This window comes from Xiphophorus maculatus, chromosome 15, assembly GCF_002775205.1.
Source record: "Xiphophorus maculatus strain JP 163 A chromosome 15, X_maculatus-5.0-male, whole genome shotgun sequence".
Taxonomy (NCBI): Eukaryota; Metazoa; Chordata; class Actinopteri; order Cyprinodontiformes; family Poeciliidae; genus Xiphophorus; species Xiphophorus maculatus.
In genome coordinates this window covers 11,280,677-11,304,807 of record NC_036457.1, presented here as the reverse complement: position 1 = coordinate 11,304,807, position 24,131 = coordinate 11,280,677, and the positions used below count along the sequence as shown (strand labels likewise).

The 24,131-nt window shown below is 37.4% G+C and overlaps 2 protein-coding genes and 1 long non-coding RNA gene across 6 annotated transcripts; 1 reads left to right on the top strand and 2 right to left on the bottom strand.

Moving 5' to 3' along the window:
* Positions 1–966: 966 nt before the first annotated feature.
* On the bottom strand, positions 967–5,423 carry LOC102235759 (heme-binding protein 2-like). 2 transcript variants are annotated; one of them, XM_005809555.2, is made up of 5 exons: positions 5,326–5,423; positions 5,001–5,136; positions 3,987–4,122; positions 3,271–3,451; positions 967–2,620 (listed from the first exon to the last, which is right to left on the bottom strand). In XM_005809555.2, the coding sequence occupies exons 2-5, from the start codon at positions 5,073–5,075 to the stop codon at positions 2,434–2,436; spliced, it is 579 nt and encodes a 192-aa protein (XP_005809612.1). In that variant the 5' UTR covers positions 5,076–5,136; positions 5,326–5,423; the 3' UTR covers positions 967–2,433. The 2 variants fall into 2 exon arrangements, with proteins under 2 accessions (XP_005809612.1, XP_023202958.1); XM_023347190.1 differs by having other exon boundaries at positions 5,001–5,154; positions 5,326–5,419.
* Positions 5,424–6,229: 806 nt separating this feature from the next.
* On the bottom strand, positions 6,230–15,643 carry cmtr1 (cap methyltransferase 1). Of its 3 annotated transcripts, none has more exons than XM_005809567.3 (24): positions 15,281–15,643; positions 14,291–14,392; positions 13,878–14,038; positions 13,584–13,742; positions 13,397–13,489; positions 13,236–13,307; positions 12,845–12,939; positions 12,029–12,101; positions 11,729–11,927; positions 11,504–11,622; positions 11,280–11,376; positions 11,060–11,192; positions 9,768–9,947; positions 9,626–9,682; positions 9,478–9,535; positions 9,216–9,284; positions 8,976–9,107; positions 8,741–8,866; positions 8,553–8,644; positions 8,232–8,300; positions 7,980–8,027; positions 7,731–7,843; positions 7,529–7,637; positions 6,230–7,191 (listed from the first exon to the last, which is right to left on the bottom strand). In XM_005809567.3, the coding sequence occupies exons 2-24, from the start codon at positions 14,385–14,387 to the stop codon at positions 7,044–7,046; spliced, it is 2,499 nt and encodes an 832-aa protein (XP_005809624.1). In that variant the 5' UTR covers positions 14,388–14,392; positions 15,281–15,643; the 3' UTR covers positions 6,230–7,043. The 3 variants fall into 3 exon arrangements, with proteins under 3 accessions (XP_005809624.1, XP_023204038.1, XP_023204039.1); XM_023348270.1 differs by having other exon boundaries at positions 15,465–15,643; XM_023348271.1 differs by having other exon boundaries at positions 15,525–15,643.
* Positions 15,644–17,115: 1,472 nt separating this feature from the next.
* LOC111611359 lies at positions 17,116–20,147 on the top strand. The gene is made up of 2 exons (XR_002754011.1): positions 17,116–17,314; positions 18,303–20,147. It is a non-coding gene; the product is annotated as an uncharacterized LOC111611359 (long non-coding RNA).
* The last annotated feature ends 3,984 nt before the right edge of the window (positions 20,148–24,131 follow it).

Genomic DNA, 24,131 nt, shown 5'->3' with positions numbered 1-24,131 from the left:
ACTTTGTCACATTTAGATGATGAATTAAAACAAACACTGAGCATAACATAAGATAATTGTGTTGCACGTCATGTAATTGACGAATGGATTACCCAACATCTGTTATAAGTATTCTACAGGTCAGAATAAGGATGGAAAAAGAAATATTACCATGGCTGATATTTCAAGATATTTCCATTTTCAAAACTTTATTCCTAATCCTGTAGTTTAAATTTTCATATCCTTTCATCTGTTTGTTCTTCCCTCCTTTTGTCTGTTCATCCATCCATTATATGTCAGCCATTTGTCCATCTATAGCCAGCTCTTTGGTCCTTTGAATGCAGGTGGAAACTTTCTTCAGACCAGGAAGTATACTTCACCATCTTTGTTTTTTTATTTAGTTTCCTTTCTGAAGAGATCCCCAAACCTGCTGATTTAATACGCCCATTCGGGTCTGAACCACTATCTATCAAATTACCGAGCTTCAAATTAATATTATCCAACATATAAATGGCTAACTTTGACCACTGGTATACCATTATGTGCCAAAGTCTCAGTTAATTCTTCACCAATTCTTCCAGAGACGCAGCTAAAATGCCCGACTCTGGCATTCAGATTAAAACAGTTAACATCCCTATGTATTTGTTTCCAGCATTAATACTACGCTTCAGTGGGCACCTTAAATTACATTAAACTGAGACGGCACGTTTTTGTGTTCTAAAGGAGAAAAACAAAAAAAACGAATTCTGCTGAATGTCTGAACATGATATTGGGAACAATCCAGCCATAAATAAAACGAGTGATTCAGCAGAGATGAAGCTTAGAAAGAAGAGGGCAACACAAACAGCGGCGAAGATTTGCTCCGGCCGATAAAAGGTCACGATTGTTGGAGTGTGGAGGGCAATCAGAACGTTTTTACATCTCAAATTAAATGTCACCAAATGAATTGTGGAGGTAAATGTAATAAAAGTAAAAGAAAAAAAAGAAAACATTGATTAGTTCACTTTATTACTGATGAAAACGCTTTACATTCAACATCATATTAGAAGCAATCAAGAACATTGTATCACACAATTACTCATAAAAAAAACTCATGTTAGTGCTTATGACTACATTCCTGTAAATATCTGCAACCCACTAGATATCTAAAAGTGTCGCAGGTCTGAGCCACACAGCACCACCTGCTAACTTTACATGCCTTCATCCATCACTAGCTCCAGAGAAAAATGACAAATGATGAGTCTCCAGTGGTGTGACACGTCCAGAAATAGTGACTCAGTCATTAATCATAATGGATCTGATGGGAGAGGCTGTGGGTGAGGTCTGAGACCAGATAAGCTGGGATTTCTCAAACTGACAAATGCCTAGCAGGGCCAAATGATCTGCTGCAAAGTGCTAAAGTTGTCACTTTCAAGTACAATGTGAAAGTATTAAAATATGAGTCAATGCGAATGATCTATGTTCATTTTCCACTTATCAAGATTTTAGATAACAGAAAAAAAAGAGAACCTTGGTAGGTCTGGGGGAGCTGAAGGGATTCACAGCTCAGGTGGGAGAATCTGCATGCTCTGAATGAATCTTGCCTTTATGGGAGAGTATTGAAAGAAAGAAAGGAAGTCCAATTTTCTGTTTGAACAAGCAACTTACACAGCAATCATGTGGAAGGGGGAGTTCTGTTCAGGTGAAAACAACATGAAGCTTTTGGCCTATATGATAGGAAGGTGGGGTTAAATATCTTGGGAAGAGTGGACTTCAAATTGTGGTGGAGGTTCACAGCTAAACAGTCAGAGCTCATTCTTCTGTTAGAATTGGCCAGTTTCCAGATCTGAGTCCAATTAAAGGTGGCAAAACTGGAAGGTAAATACCATAAAAGACTTGACTGCAGTGAAAGAAGGTTTTTACAAAATATTGACTCTAGGGTGCTGGACAGAAACCAGACTGTTTTTGGTAAAAAATAAAATAAAATAAAAATAATCATAAAATAATAACAATAGTAATAATTTGCTGTAGTGTGGCAAAAATGGGAAAAGTTTGAAATCATTTGCAAGTACTGTGGAACATTCTGACGAGAGATGGGACAAGATTTTTGGTCTGTTTATGGAGCAATAGCAGCAGATGCTTTATAAAACCACTTTACTTTCACACTCGCTCCTTTCATATACATTACATGTTAACAAATTGCTCTGTTAGTTAATAAAATCTCCTTTTAAACCAGTAAAAGAATATTCACAATCAATAGCAAAAATTGTGTGCTTTTAAAAAGAAAATTAAAAATCAAGGCACTTTTTAATTCAGTTAGCGCCACCTGCTGGACATGTAGTATCAATCACAGCTGCATCTTCCAAGTATTTGGTCTTGTCATCAACATCAGTAAGTGCTACTAAACGGTAAATGACCAACTCATCCTTTTCAACATTAGTCTGAGCATTTGTTAAGTTGTTGATAGGAGCAACTTTACTGCTGCTCTGCTTTCTTGAGGACCCACACCTCATTCCTGCGGTTGGTCAGTTTGAAGGGGCTGTCATACCCGGCCGTGTAGTACGGCTTGTCGACAAATTCGACGCCGTCTCTCTTCAGGCTCTCCAAAAGCTTCAGCAGCTCTTCCCGCTTCATGTTGTCATTGGAAAACCCACCATAAGTCCTGGAAATAGGATCATGAATTAGAATTTAAGCCCTTTATATTTGCGCGGCTCTATCTAAAATAAAAATAAAGACGCACATTATTTGACCTTTTTTTTTTTTACCAAAGAGGTGATTTAATATTTGGCATGTACAATAGATCAAAATTAAGGTATTTCACATACAAATTAGCTGTAATTGGGCATAAACCTGTCCACTAGATGGCAGTAATGTGCTTTCAGCATCAACCTGGTTTGAGTTACAAAGGTTAGAAACGCCAACTTGACTGGAGGTTTGATGTAAATGATGCAATGCTGCTTGATGTGGGCATAACTATGGGTTAAACTGACATATTTTAGCCCTCTATGTGTTTCTATTTCATTATTATTAAAATGTTCTTATTATTATCATGATAATAATATCATATATTATGTCATTTTTTTCCACCTTTTTTATTCCTCTCTCAGTTTATCATCATGTTTTTCTCTCTAGAAATATTGTAACGTCTTCAATCAAATATCTGTACCAGATATGCCATTAATTCAATTAAGTCAGTTGTACAAATCAACAAGTGACACTGCATGGCCACCAGACCCACCAATCTATTTGCCAATGCTATCAGTACACGAGACATCCCATCTGCATTTTTTGCTTTTTGCCAGTGTCTGCTACCTGACGTATGCAGTGAACTCTTTCCGGTCCTCCAAGAACACATCAGGGTCGGTGGGCTCAGGTGGGTTTTCCTGAAGCTCATCTGGGATGTAGAAGGACACAGTAAACTGAGATTCGCAGGCGGGGCCGGCTCCAGGGACCACGTGGCACGTGACTGGTGCGGTCATCTCCACCTTGGCCTCTAGACAGGGTTGAAAAAGCATGCAACAGGTGCCCGGTTTGAAATGTGACGAGCTTTTGTTGGGGAATATCGGGTTCTGTTGCTTGAATCAAAACTTTGGTGTAAAACGATCCCTGACCAGATGGTGGATTGAAAAGACTAAACCCCGTGTTTACAGGTAGAACTCTCCCGCTGACACAGACTTCATTGTAGTAGAACAACACAAACAATATATAACATCATCAATAATGCTACTGCAAACTGCTGAGTCACACAAAAGCAGCACTGCTGCCGCAAACTGCTGAGCAGGAACTAAAGTGCCCTTTCTCTTGCATTTATTCATCAACTTCTTTGACTTGAGCTGCAGTTTATCTGCAGGTTTCTTCACTTGACTGGTTCTTTCTAATTAACTGCCTAATATTCTGTAAAGTTAAGTGCTTTGCATAAGAAAAAACAAGCAACATCTCTCAACACTGGATGCACAAAGTTGCAATAAAACATGGTGGCTTATCCCCCCACTTCTCTGTTCATGCGTCAAAGTTTCACACGGACTCACTGTTTTTGTTGTTGCCCTGAATGTAGCGGAAGAGCCTGCGGAAGCCGGTGCTCGTACATTCATCGCCCTGCATCCCACTCACAGTGGTGCTCATCCACCTAGTGGGATGGTAGGTGCGGATCTCGTAGTCCTGACCCTGTTAAACAAAGACCCATAATCATAACTTAGAGTTTAGGCTGGTGGTGTTTTCACTTCTGGACTATGCATTTTCTTTTCAAATGATCACAATATCATAAATGCTTCTCTAAAAGTAATACATGGTTAAAGCAGTTTTGAATTTTACGGCTGTGCACACTTTTTATATTCATTGCATGTAAACACTCAATATAGTGACTGCATGTTTGTCAGTGTTTACAAAGCAGATATTATGCATATAAAAGTTGTATATAATAGTAAATACAGTATATCGATACAATTTTGTTGTTCAAATCCCTTTTTCCACCAAAACTTATTTTTTTAAACTAATTTATTTATTTTCATAGAACAAAATGTTTGCAATAGTATAAAAACTCATTATGTTGCTTGGTTAATAGTGCCATTTATATTTGATCTTAATGTTTTAGTCAACTAAAACAAGGTCCCTCTTGAAAATGAGATCTAGATGTCAACGGGGTTTACCTGATTAAATAAAGAAATATAAAAAATATAAACTAAAAACAATTCTATGTAGTATTATTAAGATCTCAATGAGATATTAAAAAGGAAAAAAATCCCCAAACTGCAAAATGTTGCATGTCCAAGGTGCATATTTACCCAATAGTGACTAACTAAATAAAGCCAGTTAGGACTACTGTTATATGGAGAAATAGAAACGGTAATGGTTCTCATTTTTATCTGAGAGGTTCAGTCAGTGAATGTGTTAAGAGATAATAAGAACAGCTGTTGAATCATGTAACTGTGGACTGTGCTGAGTTCATCTACATCACCCAGAAAAGCGGTCCCATGACAGACGGGAGGACAGAGCAGTTAAAGGTCTGAAGTTCTGGTTTTATGAGCCAACTGAGAATAATTCACCTTCGCCTCCTCTGCTGTGAATTTAGGACTCTTCAGTCCGGTGGAGAAAAAAGCTTGTCCCAGAGCTTTCAGCATGACTGACGGGCAGCTGCTCCTCAAATAAGAGAAAATCCTCAAATCTTCAGCTTCCAAACTCCTGCAAACAGCAGGAGATCTAAGAGTGAACGCGTACAAAAGGAGGTTACATCATCACCAACAACGCCTTGGTGTTGTTGTTAATAACAACACCAAGGCATTAAGCATTAAGCAACCTTCACATTCCCACCTTCAGATATATCCAACTGTTTCATTTCTGGCATTGGTGCAAAAATAATAAAGCAATTACCTATCGATAAGCGCGTTTGATCCTCTCCACGGTGCGACGAGCAATGTGATGTTTCACAACAGAACTTCCTGTCACCGACCTCTGACATCTGATTGGTTGAGTGACTCAAACTTCAAAATAAAAGACCCGATTGTTACATATGTTCAAAACGAGTTATTATGAAAATGAGTCACAGAATGAGTTACAAAACTGACGATTTTGGTTCACATTTTCAATTCAAATTTCAAATTTTATGTTACTTAAAAATGGTTTCTTGGTGCAAATATAAAATTGGCAATTTTCTTCATAAGGCTTTTGACCAAGGATTAACTTTTGATCAAATCATTGAAAATGAAAAAAACATTTCATTCAGTTTCCTCAACAATGGCAAAGATGTGTTAAAAAACCTTAAACAAGGTTGTTGTGGAGACACTTTTTGCTGCATATGCTGTCAATATGGAGCAAGTTCAATCTAGAATCAAATTTTCTTGTAGTTACTTAAATGGCCTGATGTCTTGCCATTACCATTATTATTATTACAGATATTATTGATCCATTCAGAAGAGAGACAGAAACTGGGTATTATGAAACATCACATTTATACCTTAGGGACAAAAAGCGATGGATCACTAAAGGTTCCACACACATCTTGGCCCTTTAAAAAAAAAAACTGTATAAATTTTAAATAATGTTCCACTCCAGCTACTTTTCTGTTTTATACATTAGCGTTGTAAAGTTTTTCATTGAAATCGTCTCCTAATGTGATATTTATTGACCCCAGTGAATAAATACATCTAATTAACAGTTGGATTTTTCTAAAAATAACTAGTATTAGATTATTTCACTGCAATAAAAAAATACACCTATTTATAGATTGTACCATAAATTATGGAGGGCAAAACAGGTAAAAATGAAGCTCTAAAATATCTTTGATTATCTGACTTTAATCTAGTTTCACCAATGTGTGGTAACAGTGTCATCCCTTTATTCGCTACTATTTACATCTAATAGCTTGAGATTTCACTCAACAGAAAAATAAATACATTGCAGCATTTACAAAAATTGTCAGGCACAAAAAGCAAAGGAAATCAAACTTAAAAACAGAGTTTTAGGCCACACACACAGTGAGCTGCTACAACCAGGCTGTAAAAAAGTGAGGGAAAAGCAGAGCTGCGGCTGGTTTTAGTATCCAGCTTCATCTTCTGTGAAGAAGACGAGTCATGGCATTATAGCAGTTCTTAAGAAGGCTACACTGACCATATAGACACTGATGCATAGTTTAATCCCATCATTGAAAGTGATGTATGAAAGCACAGCAAAGTATATCACCCATCAAGAAGTTGAGAAAACACAGATGCACAGGAGAGGTCAAAGCATGGTAAAAAAAGCATCATTTTCATTGTGTCCATATTGTTGTGTAAGGCAGTATGATTCAGTGTAGTTCACTGAGGGGGTAGGAAATAATGAGGAAGCAAACTGGTTCAAAGGACAGCCAATAATTCATACCTTCAGTTAAAAAAACTTCCCTGAAAGTCATCAAAGCAAGGAGCTTGATAGTGGTCTTAAAGCAGTTTAATGAATGAACAATAAGTTGAGTGGCCACATAAAAAAAACGTTTTATAATCTGAAGACTTTATCGTCAAATAAATAATGATCAATGGATCACACGGCCTTTTCCAAGGCGCTCCATCACTTTGTGCCTCAGAGGACGGTCTGCAGCTGACGAAGCTCTTGAAGGTTCATTGCTGTATTCTGTACTGGTGATGTTGATGGATGAAGGTTAAAAATTCATCTTTGGACAGTTTCTCTGGGTCTGTTCGGGTCTGAGAATCGTGGACGATGACCCCTTCCACCCAGGCCCAGAAGAGTCGCTCAGAGTGACAGACGCTGAAGAATTAAAACAAACCAGAAATTTCAGAGATTATCTACTTTTATTACATTTATTTACTTACTGTCTTTGATTAGGCTTCTATGTAGATGACCACCAAAAGGTTGTGCAAAGTTATAAGCGGAAGGAAAACAACACTTGGTTTTAAAAGTTTATCACAAATAAAAATGTGGACTGCAAAGCTGCACTCTGGAAATAATGTTTTCCTTCCACTTTACTTTCTGTTGTTCTATCATCGCCAGTTAAAGCTTTTAACACTTCACACCCCTTCATCTTAACGGTGTATTGACACTTTTGCCATGTATTGTAGGACTGAACAGAAAGGCATATACATACCGGAAAGGAGCAGCAGCATTTGGTGGCATACCATAAGTCGATTCCTTGGTTAACTTGTTATAGAAAAACTTCTTGTTTGAATTTTTGCTGAATGCCATCATCCACGGCTCTGAAGGGCAACAGAAAGAAAAACAAAGTTTTGCTTTTATTTTTTATATTTTAACACATCCACTGCTATATACTGAAAAGCACAAATACTCACCATTGACAGTTTTAATAATATAGAGGCCTGTGGGAAGGAAGTGCCTGTCATCTCTGCCGGTGTAGGACAGACGAGGGACGCCTCCTGAACTCTTGGTCATCTTCATCTCTAGTCTGTTTGAGGAAAAAAAAAGATCAATTTGCATCGTTGGAGACAATTTCTTATGAAAACAACTAAAATAGCACTGATCTTAAAGAAAACAGAGAAACCCTATTATTACAGGAAGCCAATGGGAGATCAATTTTTTACCTGACAAAGATTTTCTCCATTTCCTCTAGTCTGTAAACTTCCTTGACTCTGGTTGGGAGAAAAAAAAGTATGTGAATATTTACTTTATAGTACCAGGGGCCACTTAAATTAAAATAATTTGGCAGCATGACTTCAATTTCAAATTTGAGATAATTTTTGACAAAATATAATGTACTCGTAATTTAAGTTCAATGTTTTCCAGTGAAAAGTGAAAGAAGTGGTAAAAATGGCTGAATTTGGTACAGTTGTCACCTGATTGGGTTCATGTCTGTTCTGCTGGGTTTTGCCACCGCCTTCACAAACTTCTCAGCCATCTGGATTCTGCAAATTTTAAAAACACAAAGCATAAACAAGAACACTGTGGCCAACTCTCAGCTCTTTTCACAGTTTTCTTTTAATCGTGGTGGATGTCTGCAGTACAGATATCACTTGCGGGGCCAAAAACATACATGAATGTTCCCAACCAGAGAAACGTTCCGATTCCTACAAATGCTTTGAGTGAATCCAAAACGAACAAAATAATGTGTTTTAAAGATAAATCCAGATAACTTTGTAACAGAGCCAACATCTTACCGCTGGTTGAAGTGCTGATCTCTTACATCAGTACCATTAAGAATCAGTGCATCCATTACATGGACAGCACTGATTCTGCGCTGAGCTTTACCCTGAGAACCAAACAAATGGTGTTATATTTGATTCAGATCTTTTTTTTGTCCATTTGTTTTGTTTTTATAAACATTAAGATTCGGCTCGGTTCTCACCTCCCCTTTCAGTTCTTGAACGATCTCCACACTGAGGAGTGTTTCCCTTGGCAACTCCAGCTTAAAATTTTCCATTTTCTTCCAGCGCAGGGGCATTTTCCCGTCCCATGTGTATATCTGAGACTTCTACACAGTCAGATAACAGAGAATGAGTTTTAAAGAAAGCACAAAGTTAGCACTCTATTGCTCTTGATATAAATAAATTATACTGGAAGCCCTGTCCCTTCAGACCTACCCCCAATGCAAGCAGGAAGATCTGCTCTCCACCTCCCACAATGCACCTGTAGTCAAAGATTTGTCGCAGCTTAGCGAGCGTCTTGGAGTCTAGAGGAGTTATCTTGCTCTGGAACGCATCAATATCTGAGTTCTGAGTCACAACACAGGAAAGAAAAATCCCTTTAAACACAACAACATTTGATCTTTTTCAAGATTTTACATAAAAGATAAAAATATTTCCATATCTTTCATATCAAACCTTTGTCAGCTCATAGAATTTGTTTTTTGGGTCGGATGAAGAAGGAGCGACTCTGGCCTTGTCTGGTACCTAGAATCAGAAACCAGTTAACTATAAGTGACAGTATAAAACAACAGTTGTGTGAAAAAATTAAGAAAATGAATTATTCAGCTCTTTCAAAAGAAATATTTTCATATTGATGTCTATTGATATTAATTTCACTCTGGAAAAGAAGGTGTTCAAATTACAGTAAATCTGTAGAGTTTACAGTTTCTCCACTCACCCCCCAAAGCTTTAAGCACTCCTTCCTGATGTCAGCTTGTCTCGGCTCTGAGAGCGCCCTTTAAATATGACAACACAGTCACTGTCAGACATGACATTCATCTGATTATGAGTTAACACAAATATTGCACCCAGTTGTGTTTGCTTACGGGTCCATGACGAAAGCGTGGATCTTTGCCAAGGCCTTGATCTGGACTACACAGAGGCTGAACTCACAGTAGAACGCAGTCTTTGTCAAGAAAAGTTGTTAAATAAGCAGCTGGTGCAACATGTTGAAAACGGCGTCCCTACCTCTCATTGGAGTTGACCATGAACTGGAAGAAGTCTGTGTCGTCCTTTATGATGCTCAGTGGAACCACCTCTGTAACATCAGTGTCTCTGTTCCTGAACTGGTTCAGTTTCAGGTTGATTTTGAACATGTACTCTCTGACCGCATCCGAACCTGGTTTCAGACCGCGGCACACGATGTACCTGAACATCAGACGAAGGCAAGACAGTAGCTTCTTTACTTAAAGGAGGAAATTGTATCACAAATACTTGGCCAAAAGCAGAAAAATAGATTGACAAATTTTCTTTAAGTTTAGTGTTAGGTCAATCTTGCAGACAGAACTGGCAGCGACAGGCGACAAGCAGGTCGTTGATGGGATCTAACTGCACTGGCTTAAACCATACATACCTGAGAGAAGGTGAATTTTTTGGATATATAAAGTTAAGACATAAGTGCATGTTTTTGTATTTGTAATAATCATTTATGGTTTTTAGCATAACATTAAAAGAACTAAAAAGTACTGATAACTCAAGGTCAAAATTATTTATATAGCACATTTCTGACAACTCACACTGGGAATAGTGCTTTAAATAATGTGACCAACACTTGTGGCTCAGGTTTCCAATTAAAAGCATTCCTAAATTTTAAATTTCAACTGAGCTGCATTACAATGGTGATTAATATTTAGACCAACTGCTATTTTAACAGGAAACATAAAACTATAAAGAGATAAATAGAATTCTGTAAGCCATTAAGTATTAAGTCCAACAATCCCCCAAGCAGTGGTGACAAAACCAGCCTTAAATTACCTCTAGATCTTAGTCTTGTAAATCTTTTATAAGGTCAATGTTCAAAGCTACTGTATGTGGCAAATGTTTACAACACTTCAAATGCTCTAAAACCACTATTACTTTGACCTTAAAACATCTGGAGTGTGCGGGTCAGTATTTCCTCCAGCTTATTTAAGTAAAAGTCGCAGTCATTGGTTTTGGTCCCATAAATTAGCACTGAACTACACTCAGTGGGGTTAAAAACAAAGTAAGTAATGGTGTCATTGAACGAAAAAAGATCCATCAGAAAGCTGCAGTTCATCTAAAATGCTGCTGTGTGATTCCTAGCCAACAGAAGGAAGATGAAAAATACCTCAGCGAATCTTAAATTGTTATAGCCATAAAAAGGCTGATTTTGAAACTGATCTATACAGAGATTAATTATCTTGAGGCTTAAATGCTTCTCAGGTATGAGCAATCTAGATGTCTCATTCCTGAGTTCAACACAAATAAACTCGTCTGGATCATTTTGTCACTGAGCCCACCTCTCAGAGTTGGCTGGCCTGCTGGTGACGGGTTTGAAGAGAGAGATCCTGTCGAAGCAGAGGTAGAGCAGGTACACCAAACCCACGCTGAAAGGAGTGAAGAGGTCAAAGGTTTTACATACAAAATGTCCACCTGGAAGGAAAAGGAAAAAATAGATTTCCTTAGAGAGAGCTCCACTAATTTGTTGAGTTTTCTGAAAGCATTTACACACACTTGTACCTGTCCTGAGAGTGGAGAGGGCAGTGAGGAATTGACAGAGCAGCAGCTGCTTGGTGAGAATCTCCTGGATGTTCTCCTGGCCCTCCACAGAGAAACCCTAAGAACCACAGAAATCACATCAAAACCGATCACCAGCTGACTACACTGAAAACACCAGGCTTACATCATGCTTCTGAAACGTGAAGAAAAAACCTCAGGCAGTTACTGCTTAGAAGTCGTCTTACCCCGTCTGCCATGAGGAAATGCAGCCCTCTTCTGTCTGTGTTCTCCATGACAAAGTTACGAAACGCGGTCACGTTTTCAGGCAGAGTAATGTCGCCATCCCCGTCCACTCCACCCTCACCTGAGACACACACAGCACAGGTCAAGTTTCCACTGAATCATTTATGATCTCAAATATAAGATGCCTCTCTTCTGCCCTCTGAGACGTGACGATTTTATCAACACACCATAGTAAGGCTCAAACAACTCGCTGGGCGCTGCGTAGAAATCCTCCAGTTTGAAATCGCACGGCCCTCTCAGCGTCATCCCGAAGCCTTTAGCGTGCCAGCGTTTCCTCCACAGGATGTACTCTGAAAAGCCACCGGGCCCGGCACAGACGTCGCCAAAGTACAGAAGCTCGCCCTCGTGGTCCTTCATCCGGGATTTCTACACAATATAAGAGAGTTTATTTGATCAATGTGTTCATGTGGGTCTGCGTTTTGTAACCAAAGTTTCAATACAGTGTGTATTAGGTGTAACACGCTCACCCCTTGAGAATCCTTTGGATTAGTGAACATGTAGTCAAAGCAGTGATCGATGTTGGCCATTTTCATGGCTGCTCTAAATACAGAGGAAAAAGTGATGAAATGACAAAGCAGGAACAATTTTATACACAACATTCCTTGCTTTTCAATATTTTTATGCCATTAAAATTGTAATTGTGGTATAACTGTTTAATTACTAACAGTAATAAAAGTGATTACATTTAGTTTTTTGCTTTCAAGGCATTTGGATCTGTCATAGTGGCTACCGCTGTAACATCTTTATAAACCTTGCTTCACTGTTGTAGATGTCCTCTTGGGCTCAGAATTGTTTATTTTTCTTTTAAAGAAAACATAAATCAGCAGCTTTATCCTACTGTCAAAATCTCTGAAGGAGACTTCCCATACTTGACACATCTTAAAGGTTTCTACCTATTTATAGATGGCAATTCTCTATGAGCACGGCTTTTACACTTTCATTCGATATTTTCTCACATGCTGCATTCAGTTGAGAATATAAGTGAAAAAAAGGAGAATGTTAATGAACATACAGCTTTGATCTTTCACTGAGTTGTAATATGATTAGTAAAAATTCATATTTTTAAAAATGAAAATCATTTAATTACAACATTTCTTCCATAACTGTGACAAATGAGATAGTTCTATTTTGTAAGTATGTTTTGTAACCTAAAAAAAACCCCTATAATTTGGAGTTGTACAAAATGAGCCTACACAATGGAGCAAAAATACAAAAAAGATTATTTTAACATTATCTGAAGTTTAAAAAAAGAGCAGCTAGTGATTTGCAGCATAAACCTTTACCTGTTGAGGAAGATTCCTCCTCTGATCGTCTCATAAGGGTTTGAGCGTGTTCGGGCTCTCCTCATCTCCTCGCCCTCCAGATCATCAAACACCGTCTAGATACCACAACATTTTGGATTAAGATGAAAAAAGTACCCAACACCATGAAAGTTTCGCAATAATGCATAGAAGAAAAAAATTAGCTAAACATCAAAATTTGTGATTTTTATTGAAGGCAGCTTTGGTTTGAAAAGTTTAAAGATTGAAATGTTCTTTGTAGATGAAATACACATAAATTATCAGGACAAAACTTCTCTTTGAGTTTAGTACCATAATTAGTTAAGCCGCTTTTATTTCCTTCAGTTCTTATATTACATCAGACTTAATAAATAACTGGTATTTTCATTATGACCTTGCACCGTAGAAGCGTGTGAAGAAGATCTTCTGTACAAAACTCTGTTTCATCCTCAATCTTTAGTTTTCTCTGCCCGGAGATAAAACAAAGACTTAAATTTCAATAAAGCAAAAATACAAGAATAAAAGTGTGAAAGCTGATAAATGTTGATAAATTACCGGTCCTGGAATCAACCAGTCCCTCAGCTCATCTGCATCTGGGATCTCTGTGGTGCATTCAGGAAACCAGTCGACCTTCTCAGTTGCACTGGGCTGTGAAGACAAAGTTGAGATCTTTGTTCTAACAAAACATGTCTAACATAAAAGTGGTGAAAACAAACAAAAGGTGAGCACTGGTTTTGCTGACCTCTGGTTCATCCTGCCAGTCAACATTGAGTTCTCCCTGGAAACCCTGCAGCGTGAGCCCCAGGCCCCTCCTTCCACGCTGGGTAGAAGCCTCTACGATCTCTTTGCGCCCCTGGCTGAACTTACCCAGACCTTCTCCTTCTCTAAAGCCCATTTTTGCCTGTGGAAGAAGACATGATAGAAACGTTATTAAAACACAGGATTTAATACTCTTCTGAACAATCTTACTACAAAATAGTAAGATTTCAGAGATCTCAAAATATCAAAAAATATAATGAGGTTTTGATTTGATCACCATGAGCTTCTGCGACACGCTGTTGTACATGGAGAACTTTGAGGGGTTCTGAGCGGAGTCGTCATTGTCTTGGGCATCAAAGGAGGATGCTGATATGGACGGCATAGAGAAGCTCGGCCTGTGATCCTCCTGGTCACTGAGGGAGTCATTTTGGCTCGAGTCTGGACAAGAAGACACATACAAATAGAACAATAGGTGTGTGTCGGTCTATACATTTTAGGATATTATGTCTTTTTGTTTAAAAACATCTGGAATTGACAGATCCAGGGCAAATTTAGCTCATCAAATCCATACTGAAAACGTGCAAAAAGCACACATAATGTTAGTCAGGTTAGCACACAAAGAGCACTTACTTAATTCTTTTAAACTGCCAACGCATTTTGTTTGTTAATGGTGAATATAAATGTACTTACCTTGTCTAGATAATGACTCTTCATCTGAGCTGCTTTCATCGACCCGCCTCTTTGTCCCCGGCAGAGGTGAATATGTTGCATCTGCTCTTCTTTTCATTATTGCTAAAAACAAAACAGAAGAGCGACGGTGAAAGCAAAAACTGCTGCAAGTCGATGTGATGTGAATCACGGTAAAAAGACCCAGCAAGATCTGTAATGGGATTACACCTTCAACAGATGAACACCAGGCCAACAATGAACAATTATGAATGGAGGTTTTAATCTGTTTCACTTTGCAAAATTATGGATGAATATAAATAATCAATTGAAATTTTGAATATAAACACAACAAAACAGACATAACTGAACTGGAAACACTTTGCTCATTATAAACTTATATAATTTCCTGCTCCATTTTCCACAGTACTATTCAGATCACAGTTAGGAGGTTGAGTGTGTAAATATGGGGAGACACAATTGGGGACTGTCGTTCTGATGCAGAGTTAAATGAAGATGCACCAATTTATTGGCTAGTAAATGGAATTACCCAATTTCTCCTTGATTGGATCTGACCTGTGACTATAATAACAAATACAGAAAATTTTGATTCATGTTTTATTCATGTTAAAATTTTAAATTTAAGAATTCACATAATACATTTTTATGGATATTTTTTGAGTTTTCATGAAAGCAAGGTAGTATTTTAAATCTAACTATCTGCTATGTTTGATCAAAAAGGATGTACTAGTTATTTTCTAGGATGAAAATAGTTAAATAAATGTAATTTTAAAAGGAACAGCATGTGTCTAATATTTTTTCAATAATTGCAACTACAGAACTGATACTTTAACAGTAACTTTTAATTTAAAAGTTTTGTTAAGGCCGTTTGTGTTGCTTAACTGTAGCTAAACAAAGAATAAAAATCGCCCTTCTCCCTCAAATTCAACAACTTCAACATCCCTGCCAGGAACTACACACAAACAATCAACACTTTCAAATGCAAACCATTACCTATCGATTATGTGGTAAATGTATTGAGTACAGGCCCATGTCAGTTTCCGAGATATGTTTTTGTAGAAAACACCAACAGGCGTAAAAAAAATTTAACGGGCTACTGCAGTCTGTTTTCAATGAAATGAAACTACGCAGCATTAGCCGTTAGCGTGCAATGTTAGCCAACTATTTTTTGTTTTACCAGCTCGGAGGGGGAAAAGCCTCACTCTTCTGAGGGGAAATAACACCGACTGGGACTTACTGTCATAAATGTTTCAAAACGTTCGAGTAACAGTTTTATTTTGAATAGAAAAATGTGCCAAAAAAGCAGTTTCTGAAGTTAACATTAGCCCGCTCTCCGTAATCAGAACGTCCTTCTTCTCAGACGGACTCATAGAGATGACGTAACTTCCGGAAGGCTCCCAACACAACAGCATGGAGATCTTTTTAAAAAACTGAGGTGTTTTGTTCTTACAGCGTGTTTATAATTTAAAATTTTCTCTTCCTTATATTATTTCTCAGCAGTGTATCAAGGGTAAATGTTCGTATGATGTAGCAAACATGTTTACAGCGGTTTTAAAATACTGCTCGGATACAAAATGTGTTTTAAATACTGTAGTTTCTTGCCTTGTAGTTTTTTATAATACGTATTTGTAATGTTTGGGACTTAAGAATCATTTTAAACTGCGACTTGTTTCTTTTTTACTTTGAAAATTACAAATTGCCTTTAAAAAATATTCACAACACTTGTATTTGGGGAACTAATTGAATTTAATTATTGAAATAAATTAAACTTTCATTAAAATTGAATGTATTTAATACAAAGAGCACTTACTTAATTTTTAAAGTGGAAGAAATAAATATATTTTACTTACAAACAGAAGTGCGATATGTGGCAAAACTCTAGCACTTCAAACCACTATAAACACAGTGTCCCCACACTGAGTATCACATATTGTCAGCATCATATAATCCTGTCCTTGCCTTGCTTTCTTCAGCAAGGACAGTAAAAGTAATCATGATTAATCGGTAAATGGATGGGCTTGAATACAGAACAATTATTAAAAAAAAGTAGTAATAATAGTAACTTGTTAGAGGCAGCAAAAACTTAAGGTCTGAGTGGAGATTCAACCGTCAGACTAAATATACAGCCAGAGATACAATGGACTATTTCAGATCAAAACTTATCTACGTTATATTTGGCTCAGTCACAGTTCAGACTAGTTCCCATTAAAGTATCGTGATGATTGTGGTTATAACTAAATGTCAAAAAGTTAATGAATTTCTGCGGAAGGCACTGTATTTTCATTAGTGTTTGTTTTAATAAAAAAATAAAAACAGTTCCTCAACATATGCCATTCAAGCCTAAATTAATACATTAATATTTGTGTATTTTTCTTCTGTATGAAGTGACTGGTGGACTTCTGCCATCACAGATGATGAATAGGAGTAGAAAATGTTGTTTCAGACAGCTGTGCCAGATTCCTCTGTAAACCTTTTAGAATGGGAACAAACTTTAATTGTTTGTTCTTAATTGTTAAAACTACTTAACAGTGTCCCAGTAGACGTCACTGGAGTGTAGCTTTGTTATCCATTGTTGCATGTTAGTGTATTTTCCCCTGCTCTTAATTGGTGGATAAAAGACTTGGAACATCTATCCCAGGTATAATAATCCACTGTGTCACCAGTGGACCTGCTAATCCATCAGTGACACCAATACACACACACACACGCACCCGCACCCCCACACACAATGATACGCACAAACCGTCCAGCTTACGCAATGACAATACATCCAAGGGTTTATATACAACCTGTAGGGACTGGATTTCCCTAGAGCAGATCATCTGATTGAAGCGTTCTTGCCTGCAGACACCGGGGAGAGCTGTTGCTGCCTCAACACAAAGACACAGTGGGATACAGTTGCCCCGCAGCAGCTCCTGAGGGCAAGTTCCAGAGGAGTTTTGTGGCCTCAACTGTAAAGCACTGAAGGGAACAAGAATGTTTTTTCGCATCCCTCGCCTGACCCCTGGATACATCAGATATCTGCAGGTTTGTGTGATGCTTTCAGATGTTCTTCTTGTGTGGATAGATTTCAGATCATTTTAGACTTTGCCGTAGCTCTACAGTGGCAAATCAGGGACGGAAATAACAAGAAACCTCTTATAACTGCTGAGTGCATATCTCTAGATTTTTTTAAAATGAAGAATTATGTGGCTGTGAATAAATTATGCTGCACAGTATTTTGTTACTTATCTTTCTATGCACCATATGCATATTTAAAGTTAATTTGTTCAACCGAAAATACTAATTTTGGTAATCGACATAGCATCTTTTAGAAATTTCTTTCTAACAACAACCCTGATTTCCAAAGAGCTTACATTTGTCTGAGTCCTGGCAGGATTAGGATAGAGAACCACAGTAGCCTGTCTTTAAATGGATTTGATTTGAAGTTGTCTTCAGGTCGGGCAAATACCCTCTAATTGGATTTCTGTTGCAGTTGCATTAAAGCCATTTGTCCTGATTGTTATTTCAGACACATGCAGACAAACTTTAGAGCTCTAACGCAAATTTTAATTAAAAAAATTGCAGCATCAGTTTATTTTTTTTGTTGCTGAGATGTTGTTCTGAAGATCGATGCAGAGTCAAACATAAGTGAGGATGAATGAACTGAAGTATTTGTTGTATGTTCTGATGAGATGCAAAAGATGTAAATGGTTTGAATTTAGCTTTTAGAGTAAGCATTTTTACATAAGAAAATACAATCAGAAATGCTTTATGGTGTCCTGTATCTGCTCAAGTTTCAGAAATAACTTATAAAAACTTGCAAAAATCTTCCATTGTGATAGAAACAAAGTCAAACAGACATAATATGGAGACTTTGATCCAGCTTTTCCTTTAGGAAAAGACCACTACTGGAATGAGTCTAGTCTTGGAGGGTCACATTTTTTCAGATTGTTTATTTTCCAGTGGCAGGAACGACATAGCTGCAATTCGTGGAGATGGATAGCTCTTATACTCCTATACTCTTTTTTTCTAGACCCAGGCAGCCCAGACGGTGCTGCAGAACAGGGAGATCACTGCCACGCCATACCTGGCTCTCCTGATGGGTCTGATTGGTGTGGGTTTGTCGGGCTACAGCTCCCGCCAGCTCACACTCCACTGCAAGCCATCCACTCATCTCTTCAGATGAAAGAGATGGAGGAGACACCAAGTTTTTTATATGTATATATATCTGGGTCATTTAGAAAGTGTTTTCCTTGTGATGGTTGTTTTCTGGATTTTGACAGAACCAGACAAAATCTTTAGAGATACTGATGACAGAAGTATTCTACCATTTGGCAGCTTTTATTCCAATATTCAGTCTTTGAGTCTTTTTATGAAATTAAACATAATTATTTCCCAAAATATCAACAACTGCAAACTTGCTCATCGTATGTTTATGTTGCTGTTTGCAGTTTCTCATTATCCGAATCAGGTTCAACATTCACCAAAGTTCTAACAATTTAGTATTATTATTTTTGTTGTGTTTGGACTGACAAGCGTGTTGCCTTACAGTTTTGTTTAAATGGGTCCCAATAAGAGGTACCTTTATTTCCTCTGCACAGCAGAGTATTTTTTGTTGAATGTTAAAGATGCACAGACAAAAGGAAAGGCAGCTAATGATGTTTCTTTGGAACTTGGTTCATGTTGTACTTGGATCACGGTCCTCAGCTCTCCCACTTTCCCGTGCCTTATCATGGAATTATTCAGTTAGAAGTTAGAAGGAAAACATTAGAGCTACAGTGTGTGATAAGTATCACTATATGTGATGCTCACCTCAATATGTGATGAAGCAAATACATTCTGTCAGAGAATCACCATGCTGTGAAGACTCATAACAAAATCTCAGAAGAGAAAAATATCTATTCAGGTCAAAATTTAGGAAGTTAACAATTGTGTACTCTTACATTTATCTGTGAATATTACCTGTAAATGTAGCCATGAATGTGTTTCTTGGACACTAAATGAGATTAGTAGTGCAGGACATTGAGTCCTTTCTGCTTATTTTGTGAGGTGGACCGGGAGACATCCAGCTGGGCTCATTTGTTGTTGCCGAGCAGAGAAACCAGGACAGCCATCCTAGATGCCACCTTGGGTCAACAGGTGAATCCACATGGATCTCTCTTGGTTGCACTCCGAATATTATAATCTGAATGTAGATGAATGACCGTTGGAGGTCTCTTAACAAAAAATGTACCTTTCTGTGGCTGTGTACTTGTTGTGCTTGATGCATTTTTAATGGAGAAAATGAACTTTGACAGCACAATGAATGTAAATAGGAGCAGTTAGACTGTAATTGTAAGGATGATCATATTGAAACCTCTTTGCAAAAACAAAGTGAAGGTTATGACAATAGCATGACTGTAAAAGGACATGTAGCATAATAACAGGTTATGACATAAGTAAGGTGATCCCTAAAGATCTTCTTTAGATAAAAACAGATAAGACCAGCTTACAACTAAGACATGAGAAAAAAAGTGTAAGGAAGTTATATATTTATAGGGACACTGTGTGATTTAAAAAAATAAAGTTGTATTCGATGATGCAGTAACGTATTTAGTGCAGCATTGTGGTATGAAGGCATACAATGCCTTTGCTACATATATTAAAAACAAAACTGTTGCAATAAGAGATTTAAATGACAGTGTTTATGTTTCCTACAGCCAATATAAGATTTAGTGCAAGTTTACTGAAATCTGTGCAGTAAATAAAGTACATTTAAAAAAATGTAATTTTTCAGAATGGCCTGTCGGTTTGCCCTTATGGACCCGATGCACAACAAAGCACCTTAATAAACATTGTGCACAATTGTTTATGTTTCAATAAATCATTAAAAACCTCAGCTAAGGTGTGACTTGTGTTTTCTGTGATATACGGTGTCTGGACATAGGCCTATTGACTAGTTTGTAAGAACTTACATGAAAGAAGGCAGCAGTACCTGCTGTGTCCACTAGATGTCAGCATACAACACGTGTATAATTTTTCTCTACTAGTGTGAAGATTTGACAGAAATGAAAGTAAGCAGATAAAACAAACATATGTTTAGAAAGGGGAACTAATATATAATATAATTTTAGAAATAGAAAATTATTTTTGCACAAGTATAAAAGTCAGTATAAAATATGAGTCTTTCTAATTTATGTAATATATAGATAATATCAATTTCAACAGTACTGTGAAATGTAGTAAATGTGATTTAACAATAAATCACATCTGTAATTGAGTCTGACCCAATTACAGACATAAAAAGACAATTATACGCTAAATATTATATCTAATATTGCATTCAGAAAAAACATAGAATAGTGGGTACCAGCTTCAGTAATCAAGCTATACCATCCTGCAACATTTGGAAGCATCCCTTTTCCAACCCACTTGTCTCAAATGAGTAGTTCATTAAAAGGCCTCTGCAGAGCTGGATGACAGATATGATGACTTAATTCAGGTGTGTTGAAGCAAGAATGTATTTAAAACATGCGGGATAGTGACTATACAGGGCTGGAGCTGGAGCTGGGCTTCCTCCCCCCCACCTGACCTCTTGGGACCCCTTGAAAATGTGTTTGTTTCTAACTAGCAGCCTGATTAAACATAGTTTAGCTTAAGTGAGCTGATCTGCTCACCAGGCAGTCGGCTCCAGAGCTGCTAGTCGCTGCCACCTGATACTGGAGGCTCAGGCATGGAGTTCTGACCCAATTACAGACGTAAGCTGCTTTAATAAAAGCAAACTCTGTAGCCAAGCGCTTGCATGTCAAGTGTTACAGTTCTGCCACCTACAGATTAGAGGTGAATGCATGGAAATATGCTGAGTGAAAGTAACACGTGAGTTCCTGATGTCGGCTGTGACCTGCTCTTCGGTTGGCGCTTAGACACATAATTAGATCCATGTGGTTTGTGCAGGTGGAGACACAAGTATAGCTAGACTTTTAAAAAATATTTTTAATCAACTTTCCCCTCCCTCAGGTAAGAGAAGAGTCCCGGACAGAGACGGCTTCTTTCTTCACTCCCTCCATGTTAACAGATGTGAACACATGCAAACAGAGGCCCTTTGTGTTTCTAGTTCAACTCATTCAGAGGGCTCTTGTTACTCTGCCTTGCAGGGATCGACAAAGAGCTGAATGTCTTCACTACAGAAGAGGAGTGAGTGTGAAGTTGTTGGCATTTGTTTTTTTGTGGATTTTATGTGTCTGGAAAGATTTTCCTCCTACTTATTATACTTAAATTATTATAACACAAAATCACAAAAATAGAGTCTCAGGCTATTCAAAGTCTTTATTGAAACAAAAATGAGAGAATGTAACCAATATGCTTAGGTCAAAGAGCATTCAACCTGCTGCAGGTCACATTGTTGTTCACAGAGAAAAGCAAGAGTTTGTCAGCTATATCACTTTCATGCTCTGTGCAGAGCCTAAGATTTCAGATTTTCAAGGATCAAGTCATCATCTTAGTCAAGGCTTCATCCTCTCTGAGTATAGCACAAAATTGATTGAAATTATAATTTACAAAATTCAACAGAAATGGCTACAACAACTATTAATGTTTCGGAGTGACTCAGCTACTTATGATGAAGAATTTGTGGAGGAAGTTAAAGATTAGGATAATGGCAAAGAGACCCTCTCCAATCTGAATCCTTTGCATATTGTCTTATTTGCTTTTGAAACATACTTCAATCAAGCCCAATCGGAATTAAAATTAAATTGGTTAAATTAAAATAACTTGAAATCTAAATCTGCATGGTTCATAAGTAAACTTGACATGAACTGTACAGTATAAGGCCAACTTATACTAGCTTTATTCATAATAAACATTAATGTGTGTGAGGTCCCACGTGCTATCTTATCCCCAAACACTAAGAAGGAGGTGAATATGCTGAGACACACCTAATCTATTTTGGGTTTGCAGTCCATGACTGATGAAGCTTGACACAAAATTACCTTGTGGTAAATAGTGACATTTACTGTGCTTAACCAGATGAATACATGTCCAGGTCAATGCTTTTATTAAATGCCCTCAGTTGGATTTATAAGAAAAGATGCAGAAGAAGAATATAGTCACTAAAGTCACATTCAACCCTGTGTGCAGCTGCCTCACTAACCAATGGAATAAAAAATTACCTTTACTTTAAAAAGCTGCTTAAATGTGTTAAAGAGCACGTACTTTCCAAGTTCCTTTGCATGAAGAGCGGTATTACCACCTCATTGCACCGCTTCTCTCTCTGACCTTTAGTTATTTTCCTGCAAAGCTTTTTTTAGTTTATCATTCAGTTCTCCTTTGCCGCTCTTTGCAACTTCCACAAGCATTACTTCAGCTTTGAGATTTCTAGCTGGAAAAAGGGGAAATATGTGTTAGTGTCAAAAGAACAACAATTAACTTTAGTAACTGTCATGAAAAATAAACAAAATGGCATCCATCCATCCATCCATCCATCCATCCATCCATCCATCCATCCATCCATCCATCCATCCATCCATTTTTTAACACCCTTGTCCCTAATGGAGTCAGGAGGGGTGCTGGTACCTAAGTAAACAAAATGTTTTCATCAAATTATTATGGAGGGTTGTTCTGGAAGAGAAACTTAAGTTTAAGTGTATTTTCTTATTTTGTTTTATTGATTATATACAATAGGGTAGTATTTGGTTTTCAGCTTGCCACATTACAGGCACAAACCTCAGCTCAGGATTTGATTGTGGACCAACACAAAATAACATATTAAGTTGAAGAAAAATGACTGATGGTTTTCAATATTTTCAACAATTTTGGTCACTAGATGTGCTGAGCTAAGCTCTAATGTAAATAAGTCAATGATTTATAAAATGTGCTGCATCACTTCAGTGAAACCTGGAGCGTCACTCGGCAGATCCTAACCATTCATTGCAGCTTAACTGAGTCTCTGAGGAACATCTTTGTGACTTGGCCTGTGAATGTAATTAAAGCTCTAATCTCTTTTCCTGGCTAACAATGTCCCGATGTGATGACCTGAGAATCTCATCAAGACGTTGCTGAGTCACAGTTAATCTCAGCTGGCTCTTTCTGTTCACAGCACGACATGAACATCAGTAATGTGACAAGATGTACAATAAAGTAAAAAAAAAAAAAAGTCCATTAAAGCTATAGACAGAATACATGTTCATATAATTTGAATGTCCTTTTTAATGGATTTTTTTCTTTAACTTTAAAATTACACCTTGTTCTTTTATCCATTTCATTCTCATGTGGCAGAATTATAATTACACTAGCTTGAAAATAATTACAAGGCCGTCTTCTAACAACTATATCCTGGTTTTGCTAAAGACGTCTTAAGTTTTCAATATCCTCATGAGACAAAAGTAAATAACTACAGAATTAACTGCACTGCCAAAAAGATGACGAACTCTGCTTTGAAAAAAATAAAATAAAATAAAACTAACTCTTGAGTATCTGATCAGCTGTTGAATATGTGTATTAAATCTGTCTGTGTGACTGTAAAAGCACAGTGGACAATCCCAGCTTTGTTTCCTCCATGGCGGCTTGACCCTGCCAGATTTGAGCTGGTGTCTCAAACTTCAGAGCATTTGACATCAGAGTTGCTCACATGTCACCTATGAAACTCATTTGGATCAGAAAAATCCATGAAGAGATCAGAACAGCTCAAATCAGCTCCCTACGGGATCTTGGGTAAAGATTTGTCCTATTGTCTAACATTTCTGGTGATGGGATGATGTTAATCCAAGATTTAAAAGCAGCATGAAGTTATCTTTAAGAGAATGATATTACATTTAACTGAAACTGGAGGGCATCCTGTTATCACAAACGTAGTAAAAAGAAACATAAAACCAATGTTAATTTTTAC